At 44.2% G+C, this 14,624-nt stretch overlaps 1 protein-coding gene across 1 annotated transcript in view; it reads left to right on the forward strand.

The window, feature by feature from the left end:
* Window positions 1–14,624, forward strand: part of LOC148539621 (A disintegrin and metalloproteinase with thrombospondin motifs 2-like) — a 975,120-nt gene that overhangs the window by 557,393 nt on the left and 403,103 nt on the right. Inside the window, exons 12-13 of the mRNA XM_088451253.1 lie at window positions 747–922; window positions 14,073–14,206. Of these exons, the coding sequence (XP_088307379.1) occupies window positions 747–922; window positions 14,073–14,206 (310 nt within the window). The remainder of the gene's footprint in view (window positions 1–746; window positions 923–14,072; window positions 14,207–14,624) is intronic.

Here is a 14,624-nt window from a genome sequence, read left to right on the forward strand (position 1 = left end):
AGGTGTTTATAAGTGGAGATGTTGTCCATAGCAAAAAATTAGATTCTACTTATTTATCTAGCACTTTATAAAATATAATAGCTAGAATCTGATTGGTTGCTATGGACAACATCTCCACTTCTAAAAACCCGCACTTGAGTAAATATACCCCAACATGTCACAAGGATCATGATATCCCTTTGCCATGGTCTGTATTCATCAATATCAAGATCAAGTCAGCTTCTGCTTTGTGGGAGGTTTCTGTTCTCCCTGTGCTTATTTTAGGACACCTGTGTTATGGTATGACAGGTGTACTTCCTCAATCAAACTCCCCACCTACCGCTGTCCACTTATTCATACAGAAGTTTCCCTTCTAGTGCCAGGAGCCAACATGAGCTGGACTGATCTGCTTCACATATTTGGATGTTCATTCAGAGGAGTCATACATCTGGCCCTGACCAGAGACACCTTGATGATAGGTCCTACTGCTTTACCCCCTTACCACAAAAGTAAGCTGGGTATTAGTCAGGTACTTCATATTTTATGTTTTAAATGCAAGGTGTAATTTAGGCACTTCCCACTGTGTGTCTTCATGTTTGTGCAAGGGCAGGCACAAGGCACCTTCATTGCATAAATAACCCCCAATTTTTTTAGGTGTTCATTACTCATGAAATATTGTGTTAAGGACAGTACTCTCCAAACATGCAATTGTCTACTGAAAATTTAAATGTTCCACTAACACTGTACTTATACTGTCTTGTATTTAGCCCAGCTAATGGAGGTCGTTCATGTGTGGGGCCAAGCTATGAGCTACAGCTCTGCAACACTGAAGATTGTGGCAAAGATTTTGAGGATTTCAGAGAGGACCAGTGCCGACAATGGGATCCATTCTTTGAATATCAAAATACTAAACATCACTGGCTACCATATGAGCATCCGGAAGGTAAGTTTGTGTGAATGGTTTAATTGTAATTTCTGAATATAGTGGACTACACAACTGGCATGTCAGTACCATTTTCGCATGACTTGGCCCTTGACCACTGGAGGGCAGTTTCCGACCAAACCTGGAGCTTAGCTGTTCACTTTGATTTTGTTGTTTTTAAAATAAAACAGATTTTGTTTGTGGATAGTCAGCGCTCTCACCTCCTTTCGTCATTAATAAGTTATCCTCTGTGCCACGTTGTACCCCCTCCCATCCCTCACTGCACCTCCTCGGAAAAAGTTACCCATCCTCCTGTTCCTGCATGACAGAGACCGAACAGACCACCCATATTTATTATATGTATTGGCATATATGGTGACAGTGTCTGCTGCATTTATTCTGTGGTTCTGGGTTGTCTTCACTTTTAAATGGAGCATGCAGACATCACTTTCTCAATACTAAGTATCACTGCCTGTACTACACTACCACACCCACCTCAGAGCATGGCAGTGACAGCCATGCAATACAGAGAGCACAGCAGTGACCACCATACAATACAGAGAGCATGGCAGTGACTTCCATACAATACAGAGAGCATGGCAGTGACCTCTATACAATACAGATAGCATGGCAGTGACCATCATCGCTGCACATAGACCACCAGTGAATAGAACATTCCTCCCAACCTTCTGTCCCAATCATAATTAAACTGTCCCAATTGTCAGATCGAGCAATTGTTTGCCATCGTGCATGCGGATAAGCCACACTGCGCATGTGCAGCGATCACATTGCGGACACAGATGAATCCATCGCAAAGTGAGTGATAGGGTTTCAGCGTTTGGAGGTGGTGACGGGGGATGGACATAAAAAATCCAGGCATGTCTGTCTGTTTAAACGCCATTTCATGAGGGTGCATAAATTAGCTACTGCGATTGCATACGCAGTGTGAGATCTCTCTGCGTACGAGGAGTCTTGCCGTATTTGCAACTGGTCAGTAAATGCTGCGTACCATGCCGATCTGCGTCGATGGTACCAATGTTTATGCAGAACAGCGACATTGGACGGATATGAGAAGGCAGCAGTGGGTGTCTTTATGCTGGCTGAGCTGTGACAGGCATTAGTATATATTCGCAGCTGCGTTCCGCGCAAAATCGCAGCTACGATCGCATTTGCGTATGCTGCTGAATCAGGCCCAGAGTCCTCAAAATTGGACTGTCACATCTAAATTATAATAGTTGGGTAGTATACATGGAATGGGTATGAAGTCCTGGCAGCTGGTTCATATCCCGACCCCAGAAACCCGAAGGGAGAAGATGCCGACAGGGGAGGAAAGTACCCTAACCCTACCCCTCTCCCTCCTCTAACTCTGCCTTAGTGGTGCCTAACCCTAACCACCCCCTGGGTGTGCCTAACCCTAGCCCCCCCTTATCCTGGCATAACACTACCCTCCCGGGGGGCTGTCTAACCCTAACTCTCCCTCCCAACAGCTAGAAAGCCCCGCTTACCTTCGGTCGGGATGCCGTTGTCGGGCTAAAGATAAGCGTCGGTATTTCGAAGCCTATCTTTAGTTCTGGGTCGGGATTCTAACATCGGGATTCAGACAGTCGGCCTCTCAGCTACCGTTAAATTAACTACATCCCGTATTCATAATGGTTTATTTATTTATTTATTAACAGTTTCTTATATAGCGCAGCATATTCCGTTGTGCTTTACAATTGTAAACATTAATAGAACAAAACTGGGTAATAACAGACAGATATATAGGTAGGAAGGCCCTGCTCGCAAGCTTACAATCTATAGGGAAATAGGCATTGATACACAAGGATAGGTGCTATATATTGCATTTTGGTCCAGCCAGAATGCACAGTTTCTTGGTGGGCTGCATGATCCATTTACACCGGAATGTCGGCCAAATGTCATGAGGATGTGAGAGAAAGACGATGTGTGAGGTTGTGTGTGGACTGTAAAATGGGATGTAATTACATATGGAGGTTATGAAGGTAATGTGGGTGGTTCTGGGATCTGATAAGCTTGCCTGAAGAGGTGAGTTTTCAGGGATCGCTTGAAGGATTGGAGACTAGAGGAAAGTCGTATTGTGCGTGGTAAGGCATTCCATAGAGTGGGTGCAGCCCGAAAGTCCTGTAACCGTGAATGGGAGCAAGTAATGCATGGGGATGAGAGACGCAGATCTTGTGCTGAGCGGAGAGGTCGGGTTGGGAGATATTTTGAAATGAGTGAGGAGATGTATGTTGGTGTGGTTTGGTTAATAGCCTTATGTGTAAGTAAGAGTATATTGTATTGAATACAGTAGAAAACCGGCAACCAATGGAGGGACTGACAGAGCGGGGCAGCAGACGATGAACGTTCGGCAAGGAAGATTACCTTGCAGCTGCAGATTGTAATGGAGATAGCCTGTTTTTGGGAAGACCAGTAAGGAGACTATTGCAATAGTCAATACGGGAAATAATAAGTGCATGGATTAGAGTTTTTGCAGTGTCTTGTGTGAGATATGGTCGAATTTTGGATATGTTTTTTAGATGTATGTAACATGATTTTGAGACAGATTGAATGTGGGGAACAAAGGACAGTTCAGAGTCAAGGATGACACCAAGGCAGCGAGCTTGCGGGGCAGGGTGGATTGTCGAGTTATCAACAGTGATAGAGAGATCAGGTTGGTAACTGTTATTGGCTGGTGGAAATATAATTAATTCTGTTTTAGAAATATTAAGTTTCAGGTGGCGAGATGACATCCAAGATGAAATTGCAGAAAGACATTCCGTAACACGGACCAGTACAGATGGTGATAAATCTGGGGAAGATAGGTAGATTTGAGTATCATCCGCATACAGATGGTACTGAAATCCAAAAGAGCTGATTAGTTTGCCAAGAGAGGAGGTATAGACTGAGAATAACAGAGGCCCTAAGACAGAGCCTTGCGGTACTCCAACTGATAGAGGTAGTGAAGAGGAGGTTTCAAAACAATTCCAAGCCTCTTGACATTATATACAGGTTGAGTCTCCCATATCCAAAATGCTTGGGGCCAAGGGTATTTTGGATATCAGAATATTCCGTATTTTGGAATATTTGTATACCATACTGAAATGTCTTAGGAATAGGGCACAAATCTAAACACAGAATGCATTTATGATTCATATACACCTCATACACACAGCCTGAAGGTAATTTTATACAATATTTTCAATAATTTTGTGGTTCAAACGAAGTTTGTGTACATGCATGAAATTAATTTATGTTTCATATACACATTACACACAGAGCCTATAGGTCATTTTATACTTTATTTTTTATAATTTTGTGCCTTAAACAAAGATTGTGTACATTGAACCATCAAAAAGCAAAGGTTTCACTATCTCAGTCATGCTGAAAATATTCCGTATTTTGGAATATTCCGTATTTCGGAATATTTGGATATGGGAGACTCAACCTGTACTCCTTCCGAATTTGTAGGTCACATTTTGATATCGAAAGGGGTGGCTCCAGTGCTTCTCCAATCTCGTGGAAGGTGATGACAGGATAGTGTACTAAGAAAAGAAAATAGAATATAGTGTACACTGTATATGAGAGGGATAAGTATCAAATAGATGTTGTATGCTTACCAATTGTAAAACAAAATAAGGCAGCAGGTAATCTCTCATTATTACTTGAAGGTCACTGCATGTGGCAGTGATGAGTGGAGGTGTCTTCTTTAAAATGATGGGTTACAAAAAGATGAACATTGTCATTTTTTTTTTCATTTCTCTAACGGCACCCTGCAGTCTGTAGCGCTGCTGCAGAGCTCCCCGGTATGTACTTTGGAGGCTGTAGGGTGTGGGCCTATACACTCCGGGCAGTGCTGCAATTCCTGGCACAAAATTACCCTGCTTCGGTATATGCAGGGGTCATTAGTAGACTGGAAACAATGCTAAGAAGCACAGCCTGTTACTGACATAATGGTGATGGTGATTTTCCCTAAATGACATGCAGTAGAGGTTCTGAAATCACACCACGTCGCTGGTGATTTCAGCTAGCACTTGTAAACCACTGGATAGTAACTTATGTGGCTTAAAGTGAAAAAATCACTGGCATTGTGTTTCTAAACTACCATAAAAATGACTGTTAAGTATGGTGAAATTAGTCCTATTCAGTCAATATACACTAGCTGGAGTACCCAGCATTGCCCGGGATTTTAAGAATGTTTGTTTACACATCATCCTCCAACAAACCTATCCTTAGGCAGGCCTCACGAAAAGTGTGACGAACTTCCCCATCAACAGTCTTAAGGTCTTCTAAGGAAGTAGTACCTGTAACGATGTAAAGCAAACTTCAGAGATGGAAGCATTCAAAACGTGTCGGATGTACAGTGTAAACACGGCCAAGAGCTTCTGTTGCTCTGATACCAGGATGACCATCTACAGCGACTCGCTTTTTTTTCTGCGCATTAAAAATTTTTCGAGAAGCATTCCATGTGTAATATTTTGGCAGCTCACAGTACAGCAGGGTCCTTGCAAAGTCATAATTTTGACACAGTTGGAAGAAACAAGTCAGTGTTGGTGCGTAAATTGGTATAGTCAGACAGCTGAGAATGCTTGGAAAGCCTGCTAAAGCTCACTTCGATAATAAACATTAAGATCATGACAAAACATGACAACACAAAAAGCTCACTCCGAGGCCCTACCCATATGCCGTGAGGACCCACAATGAGCGTACAGCCAAAATTGTGGTTTTTAATTAAAAATTAACAGTAATTAATTTCAATTTCAAATTGTTTTAGTTGCCTCGGGCGTGTTTTAATATGCTCGTATGTAAAATTTCAAGATCTTGGTTTGTAAACTGTGGATTTGTATAGAAAGACAGAAGGACAGAAATAGTATAAATAGTAGAGATAAGAAATATCTTAAATATCACCACTGGAGGCAGCAGACTGCAGTACTGTATGCAAGGCCCCACAATGAGCATCCAGCAAAAATTGTGTTTTTTAATTCATTCAAAATTAACAGTAATTCATTTTGATTTCAAATTTATTTTAGTTGCCTCGGCCGTGTTTGAATACACTCGTATTTCACGATCTTGGCTTGTAAACTGTGGATTTGTATAGAAATACAGAAGGACAAATTTTTGCTTTTATATAGTAGATATATATATATATATATATATATATATATATACAGTCAGGTGCATAAATATTGGGACATTGACAGAATTTTCCTCTTTTGGCCTCTATTCACCACCACAATGCTTTGAAATTAAACAAACAAGATGTGCTTTAACTGCAGACTTTCAGATTTAATTTGAGGGTAATTACATCCAAATCAGGTGAACAGTGTAGGAATTACGACGGTTTCTATATGTGCCTCCCACTTTTTAAGGGGCCAAAAGTAATGGGACAAACTAAACAATCCTAAATCTAACTTTCACTTTTTAATACTTTGTTGCAAATCCTTTGCAGGCAATTAAAGCCTGAAGTCTGGAACGCATAGACATCACCAGACACTGGGTTTCATCCCTGGTGATGCTCTGCCAGGCCTCTACTGCAAATGTCTTCAGTTCCTGCTTGTTCTTGGGGCTTTTCCCTTCAGTTTTGTCTTCATCAAGTTAAATGCATGCTCAATTGGATTCAGGTCAGAGGATTGACTTGGCCATCGCATAACATTCCACTTATTAGCATTAAAAAACTCTTTGGTTGCTTTTGCAGTATGCTTCGGGTCATTGTCCATCTGCACTGTGAAGCACCGTCCAATGAGTTCTGAAGCATTTGACTGAATATGAGCATATAATATTGCCCGAAACACTTCAGAATTCATTCTGCAGCTTTTGTCAGCAGTCACATCATCAATAAATACAAGGGAACCAGTTCCATTGGCAGCCATACATGCCCACACCATGACACTACCACCACCATGCTTCACTGATGAGGTGGTATGTTTTGGATCATGAGCAGTTCCTTTCCTTCTCCATACTCTTCTCTTCCCATCGCTCTGGTACAAGTTGATCTTTGTCTCATCTGTCCATAGGATGTTGTTCCAGAACTGTAATGGCTCTAATCTGGTCTTCCTGTTTTTGTTTACATCTTGTGGTGAACCCTCTATATTCACTCTTGTGAAGTCTTGATTGTTGACTTTGACACATATACACCTACCTCCTGGAGAGTGTTCTTGATTTGGCCAACTGTTGTGAAGGGGTTTTTCTTCACCAGGGAAATAATTCTTCTGTCATCCACCACAGTTGTTTTCCGTGGTCTTCCGGGTCTTTTGGTGTTGCTGAACTCTCCGGTGCATTCTTTCTTTTTAAGAATGTTCCAAACAGTTGATTTGGCCACACCTAATGTTTTTGTTATCTCTGATGGGTTTGTTTTGATTTTTCAGCCTAATGATGGCTTGCTTCACTGATAGTGACAGCTCTGTGGATCTCATATTGAGAGTCGACAGCAACTGTTTCCAAATGCAAATGTCACACCTAGAATCAACTCCAGACCTTTTACCTCCTTAATTGATAATGAAATAACGAAGGAATAGCCCACACCTATCCATGAAATAGCTTTTGAGTTGATAGTCCCATTACTTTTGGCCCCTTAATAAGTGGGAGGCACATATAGAAACCGTTGTAATTCCTACACCGTTCACCTGATTTGGATGTAATTACCCTCAAATTAAATCTGAAAGTCTACAGTTAAAGCACATCTTGTTTGTTTCATTTCAAAGCCATTGTGGTGGTGAATAGAGGCCAAAATATGAAAATTCTGTCAATGTCCCAATATTTATGCACCTGACTGTATATACTGTATATATACAATATACAGCCATGGCCAAAAGTTTTGAGAATGACACAAGTATTGGTTTTCACAAAGTTTGCTGCTTCAGTGTTTTTAGACATTTTTATCAGATGTTACTATGGTATACTATGGTATACTGAAGTAACATTACAAGCATTTCATAAGTGTCAAAGGCTTTTATTGACAATTACATTAAGTTTATGCAAAGATTCAATATTTGCAGTGTTGCCCCTTCTTTTTCAAGACCTCTGCAATTCGCCCTGACATGCTGTCAATCAACTTCTGGGCCACATACTGACTGATGGCCGCCCATTTTTGCCTAATCAATGCTTGTAGTTTGTCAGAATTTGTGGGTGATGTTTGTCCATCATCCTCGTGAGGATTGACCACAAATTCTCAATGGGATTAAGGTCTGGGGAGTTCCTGGCCATGGACTCAAAATGTCGATGTTTTGTTCACCGAGCCACTTAGTTATCACTTTTGGTGGATGCTGGAAAAGGCATTGTTCATCACCAAACTGTTTTTGGATGGTTGGGAGAAATTGCTATTGGAGGATGTTTTGGTACCATTCTTTATTCATGGCTGTGTTCTCCAAAATTGTGAGTGATCCCACCCCTTTGGCTGAGAAGCAACCCCACACAAGAATGGTCTCAGCATGCATTATATAAACTTATCAAAATTTTGAGTCCATGGCCAGGAAACTCCCCAGATCTTAATCCCATTGAAAACTTGTGGTCAATCCTCAAGAGGCGGGTGGACAAACAAAAACTGGTCCCCCTGTATTTACCAGAACCCTTTCACCTGGCTCCCCAGCCAAAGCATCACCCCTGATGGCTAGTCAGCTCAGGCCGGGGATTCCTGGGGAGCTGGGGACCCCCCCCAAATACTACTAGCACTTGGAGAACCACAAGTACCAGCGAGGCATTAAGGGCCTGCTGGTACCTATAGTACCCCTGCAAAAGAAATATTAACCTTTTTAAAAAAGACACAATTTTTTTAAGTATTTTATTTTGCCACACCTTCACCTGGGGGGCAGCAGCCTTTAAGCTCTTTTACATGGCTGATGCTTCCCCCAGGACTTCTACGGCCTCTTCACCAGGAGGGCGGTGGCCTTTAAGCTGTTTTGCACGGCTGCTGCTCATCCAGGGCTTCCGCTGCGTCTTCTTGCTTCAGCTGGTCTTCTCTCCTGCTCCCCGGCCGACGGACTGAGTGGACAGCTCCTCGCGCTGGCTGTATATAAGTCACCCGAGGGGGTGGGGCGAGGATGTCGCGAGCCGTGATTGGCTCGCGGCGGCCATATTTGAACTTCAAAAATGGTGCTGAGGCGCCATTTTCTAAAAGGGCACACTTGGTTCTCACCATTGAAGTCAATTTTTTTGTGCCAAGACCCTGGATTGTCTGAAGAGGACAGATCCACGCATAGGAGGAGGTGAGTATGGAATTTTTATAACAGGTAATCCATAGTATTATCTACTGGAGAAGAGGACAGATTGGCTACAGGGATACTAGGTGAGTATGTGAGATAGTGTGTGCATGTGTGAGTACATGTGTGTGTGCATGTATGTTTTAATAAGATTTTACTTTTCTACGGTGTGTGTTCTGTGGTTTTTTAATATTGCTTTTGCTGTGGAACTACAGGTACCAGCAGGCCCATAATGCCCCACATGCTGATACTTGTGGCTCTCCAAGTACCAGCATGCGGGGAAGGCTTGCTGGGAACTGTAGTTCCACAGCAAAAGCCAATATTTAACTCTTTACTTGCACCACACTTGACACAATCAACCCAGCACCCACCGCCCAGGGGTGCTGGGGATAGCCCCAGGCTATCAACCTGGGCCTGGGGAAGCAGGTATCACGGATCTTCCAGATCCGAGCCTGCATCTGTGTGCTGCTACCTCCCCGGGTCCTAACGGGTGCCCCACCGCCACCCGTACCACTGCTGCTAAGGCCCGCTACTGTCCCCGGGTTCTGGCCGCAGGTAACACCCGCTACCGCCCCGCACTTTTCCCCCGGGTCCCGCTGCAGCTAATGGGTGCTTCTTTCCCCCGAGCACACCACAGCTAAAGCCTGCAAACGACGGCCATCTTTGTGCACCCAAATGAAGCCACACTGAGTGGTGAAGGCTCCTACTGCGGCTGCACAACAAGTTGAAATTTCCTATCTATTCAATGGCGCATTCTTGAGGTAATAGTTTAAAAACTGTAACTTTCTAATTTACCTGAACCCTAAAAGGCCCTACCCTGGAACAATTGCTACTTAATAAAACAAACCACAAGTCTAAATTTGCCCCCTACCCTGAGTTATGCCTTCCCAAAAAAAAAATCATAGAGCAGTGGTTCCCAAACTTTTTTGAATCACGGCACCCTAGTGCATGAGCATTGTTTTCACGGCACCCCTAAGCCAAAAGTTTGTTATTGAGAAGTTCAGAAAAAAATTAACTGAAGTAGTACAGTAAAGTAAATTATGCTTACCTGTCATAGTAGTGGACAGGTTTGTGCTTCTTTTTGTGCACATATATAAATTAAATTGACCATAAAGAATTTAATTTGGCGCTGGACCACCAACCTGAGGCACCCCTGCATTTGTCCCGACTCACCACAGGGTGCCGCGGCGCACAGTTTGGGAACCACTGCCATAGAGAATAGCAGAAAAGTGGTCCTAATTGAGAATGTCAGAAAAAAGTGACAGTTGGAACCTTAGATTACTCCCAAATCCTCATTTATTTATGTTTATAAAAATTTGGCATGCAGCACCGAGCGACAGTTCTACCCGTCCGTGCCAAATTTCAGCTCGGTACTCCAATAGCTTTTGAGGTGTGGCCCCTTAAACACCATGGCCCCCCCACCGGAATTCTCTATGGGAGAATTGTAGGTTTTTAGATGCAGCCTTAAAATAAGGGCACGACTGTGCCCTGATAATAAATATAAATATATATATAAACAGTGTACTGTTGGCTTGTTTGTAGACTGTAAGATGTAACCAAATAATTGTCATACCTCAAATGTATCTACAATTGTTTGGCATTATTGTCATTGTTTAATTGTTTATAAGGTGGCATAAGGATTCTGTAGCACCATACAAGGGGATGAAATGGTGCATAAGTACAGACTAATGCAGACAGTATACAGATACTGTATGTCCTCACTCGTCTTGCTATAGTCACACCAAAGGCGCCCCTTTCGCAGGGGCGTCTTAAGAGAGGAGGGGGCCCATGTGCACTCCCCGTGCGGAGCCCCCTCCTCTCTCCCCGGTGGCCGACAGCCGACTGATGCGGATGGCCAGTCACCGGACCATTAGTAGACTCTGGGCACTGGAGTGTGCCCAGAGTCTACTACGCATGCGCAGAGCACCGGAGGCCATTTTTCCAGTGTTCTGAGCATCGCTGACACCCGACGTGGGACCACGGACAGGTGCGTTTAGACTAATATGGGTGCAGGGTGTGCGGTGTGCCCCACACACACTGCACCCATTATAGATACGACACTGCCCTTTTGAGATGTCTGGTCCCGTGAGACTCTGCTAGCGTCGGGCGTCTTTTTTGCGTCTTTTTTTATTTGCCGAAAATGCGTCTAAGTTGCAATGCGATGCTACCAGGACATACCAGGGGTCTGTGCTGATTTTATATGTGACACTTATATATCTCTGTGCGATGAGTCACTCAGCATGTGAAGCATTACGATGCAGTGGTCACAGCTCTATTCCACACCATGTTCCATTTACAGTCTCCTTTGGACACAGATTTACAAGTGTTATATATGAAATTAATCAGCACAGTTTGAGTCAGACGCTGCAGCATCAGTGTCTGTATCTTTTGCCAGTATTGGTTCTGTGACTTTATACAACTACTGCAACAAGTCCCTCAATGGTGTACATCCGTGCATCTGCAAGGACTGAGACATCCACTTTGAGCGTCTTCAGGCGCTTGAATACCGCTTGTAGCACCATCGAATCTTGCACCTGCCCAATGGCAGGTGCATGTTCTTCATATGAATATGGCTTCCTTTGTGAACGACTCTGCGTCTCTGCATGCAACCACAACGACATGCGTGCGACGCTCCCAAAAAACGCCCATTTCCGTGTGTCCACTCAGCCACCTCCTTGTCACCTCCTAGGAATGCACAATACATTTTCAAAACATTACTGAGACAAATACTCAAAGAGTTAAATACAGGTGTGCCCAGCTAGTTTGTTGCTCCATACGCCATGTAGCGCGCCATGCATGGCACGCCACACACTACGCCATGAGTCGCGCCTTTCGTAAGGGAACATAGCGTAGCACTGAAAAAAAAGTCATAATGTGTAATACAACTTTTCCTAAACTACACAGCGCATGCATCTGATTTCTAATGCATTTTCTATATCACCGCCCAATGATAGGCTGACAGAAGCAGTGATTCTGTACAATATACTGTAGTACAGCGTTTTCCTCATGGAATCAGGGCTGTAGAAGAATGTCTAATGAAGTTTATTAATTAAATTAAGTGTGTGAGTCCTGTACTTTTATATAAAAATATTTCACAGGAACGCACATCACTATATTACACACTGACTGTGTGTTTGAAGCTGCACACTTGCGTCAATGTCGGCGCCGTCCCAGACTATTGATTTCATGACTTTAGTAGCGGGCTCTGTTTGAGAGAGAGGTCTCAGTATTACAAAACTGATTGTGCACTTAAAACCGCAAACTTGCGGCAATGTCGGCACGTTGGCGCTGTGTTGGCTGTCAGCTCCGAGGGGTTACAATGGGATCTCTGGCGCATGCGCAGTGGAGGGGTTGCAATGGGATCTCTGGCGCATGTGCAGTGGAGGGGTTGCAATGGGATCTCTGGAGCATGCGCAGTGGAGGGGTTGCAATGGGATCTCTGGAGCATGCCAGTGGAGCCGCACCATACGCCAGTTCACGCTATGCCATGGCCTATGGAAGATCATAGCACTGCGCATGCCCAGTGGGTTGGGAGTCACAGCCAGCAAAAGTGGCCATGAAATAAAGTCATGAAATCACTATGGTGTCTAAGCCTGGGACAGGTCTGACAGTGCTGCAAGTGTGCAACTTTAACCGCACAGTCAGTATATAATACAGACATCCCACTTTCACTGTGTGTGACTCCTGACCCACTGGGCATGCGCAGTGCTATGATCTTCCACATGCCATGGCATAGTGCGAACTGGCGTATGGCGTGGCTCCACTGGGCATGCGCCAGAGATCCCATCACAACCCCTCCACTGGGCATACTCCAAAGATCCCATTGTAAACCCTCGGAGCTGACAGCCACCACAGCGCTGACGTGCCGACATTGCCGCAAGTTTGCGGTTTTAAACACACAATCAGTTTGTAATACAGCGACCTCTCTTTTAAACAGAGCCCACTACTAGTTTCTAAAGTCATGAAATCACTATGGTGTCAAAGTCTGGGACAGTGCCGACAGTGCCACAAGTGTGCAACTGCAACTGCACAGTCAGTATGTAATACAGACATCCCACTTTCGCTGTGTGTGACTCCCGACCCACTGGGCATGCGCAGTGCTATGATCTTCCATACGCCATGGCATAGCGCGAACTGGCGTATGGCGCGGCTCCACTGGGTATGCGCCAGAGATCCCATTGCAACCCCTCCACGGGGCATGTGCCAGAGATCCCATTGTGTGTGACTCCCAACCCACTGGGCATGCGTAGTACTATGATCCTCTACTATTCACCCTTTGGTGGGCGTGCCAGGGGCGTGGCTGCCAGACGGAGGCGTTCCCATGAGAACGCCTACCGTCTGGGTCCGGCCCCACTGACATCACTAGTGATGTCAGTGGGAGTGATTTTGGCTCTGATAGAGCCAAAATCACTCCAGGGCTTGCGGTCACCGAGACCCTACCGCAGGGTCTCGTCACAAGCCCGATGGTCGCGATGGTCTTGACCATCGCGACCATCATCATGGACGCTCGCATAAGCTGTGGGTGGTAACCCACAGCTATGCGAGCGTCCAAGAGGCCACTCCAATGTTAGGTAGGAGGGCCCTGATTCAGAGCGAGCGCTCTGGTCAGAGTGTCCGGCTCTGAATCAGGCCCTCAGTACAAATTACAACAGTGGAGCACTCACCACCCAGCGGTTAAGCGCTGTATTACATGCTGTATTACATGCCGTAGCGTATCTTACGTTGAACAATACCACGGTACGCCAAGGTACAGCCATCACGTAACGTTCCATGGCATGACACAGAGGCCTGAATGGCGCGCTATGAGCAACAAACTAGCTGGGCCCATCTGTACTTTGCAGTCTAACCTTCAACAGTTAACCAGGCCTAGCAATATTTCACTTATTATCTTAGGTCAGCTAATGAGCTCAATAATACATAATTATGAATCTGCTCCACTAATGTAATAATCATTGGTCATTTTACTTTGTTGTATTCAGAAAAAGAAAGATGTCATCTTTACTGTCAGTCAAAAGAAACTGGAGATGTGGTGTACTTGAAAAGACTAGCACACGATGGAACCCAATGTTCCTATAAGGATTCTCACAATATTTGTGTTCGAGGTGACTGCCTGGTGAGTAAAAGCACATATTGGAGATTGAAAACCTTTATTACATATTGTATGCTCTGCTACTGTGACTGGAGTTGTATGTAATCCTATAGCCTGCTTCGGTGCATGTTAGCACAGTCTATCTAACACTGGGATGCTGTGTAAGCAAAAAAACTATGGCTGGCATAAATGGTGTTTTCGCTGGCGGTAAGACTTCTTAGTAAATTCTAGTAAATGTAAAATACATTCTGTTGTAAAAGAAAAAATCAACTGTCTACACTTTTACCACTGGGATACATCAACCCTTTGCCAAAGCATGAGGACTGGAGGACACTCCCATAGAATGGGAGGTTACATTGAGCAGATATTTCTTAAAATAAAATACCAAAGGTTCAAATGATTAACAAAGTCATGGCCATAGATCAGCTTTCCTAATAGATGA

This window comes from Taudactylus pleione, unplaced genomic scaffold (genome assembly GCF_031769625.1).
Source record: "Taudactylus pleione unplaced genomic scaffold, aTauple2 ptg000025l, whole genome shotgun sequence".
Lineage (NCBI taxonomy): Eukaryota > Metazoa > Chordata > Amphibia > Anura > Myobatrachidae > Taudactylus > Taudactylus pleione.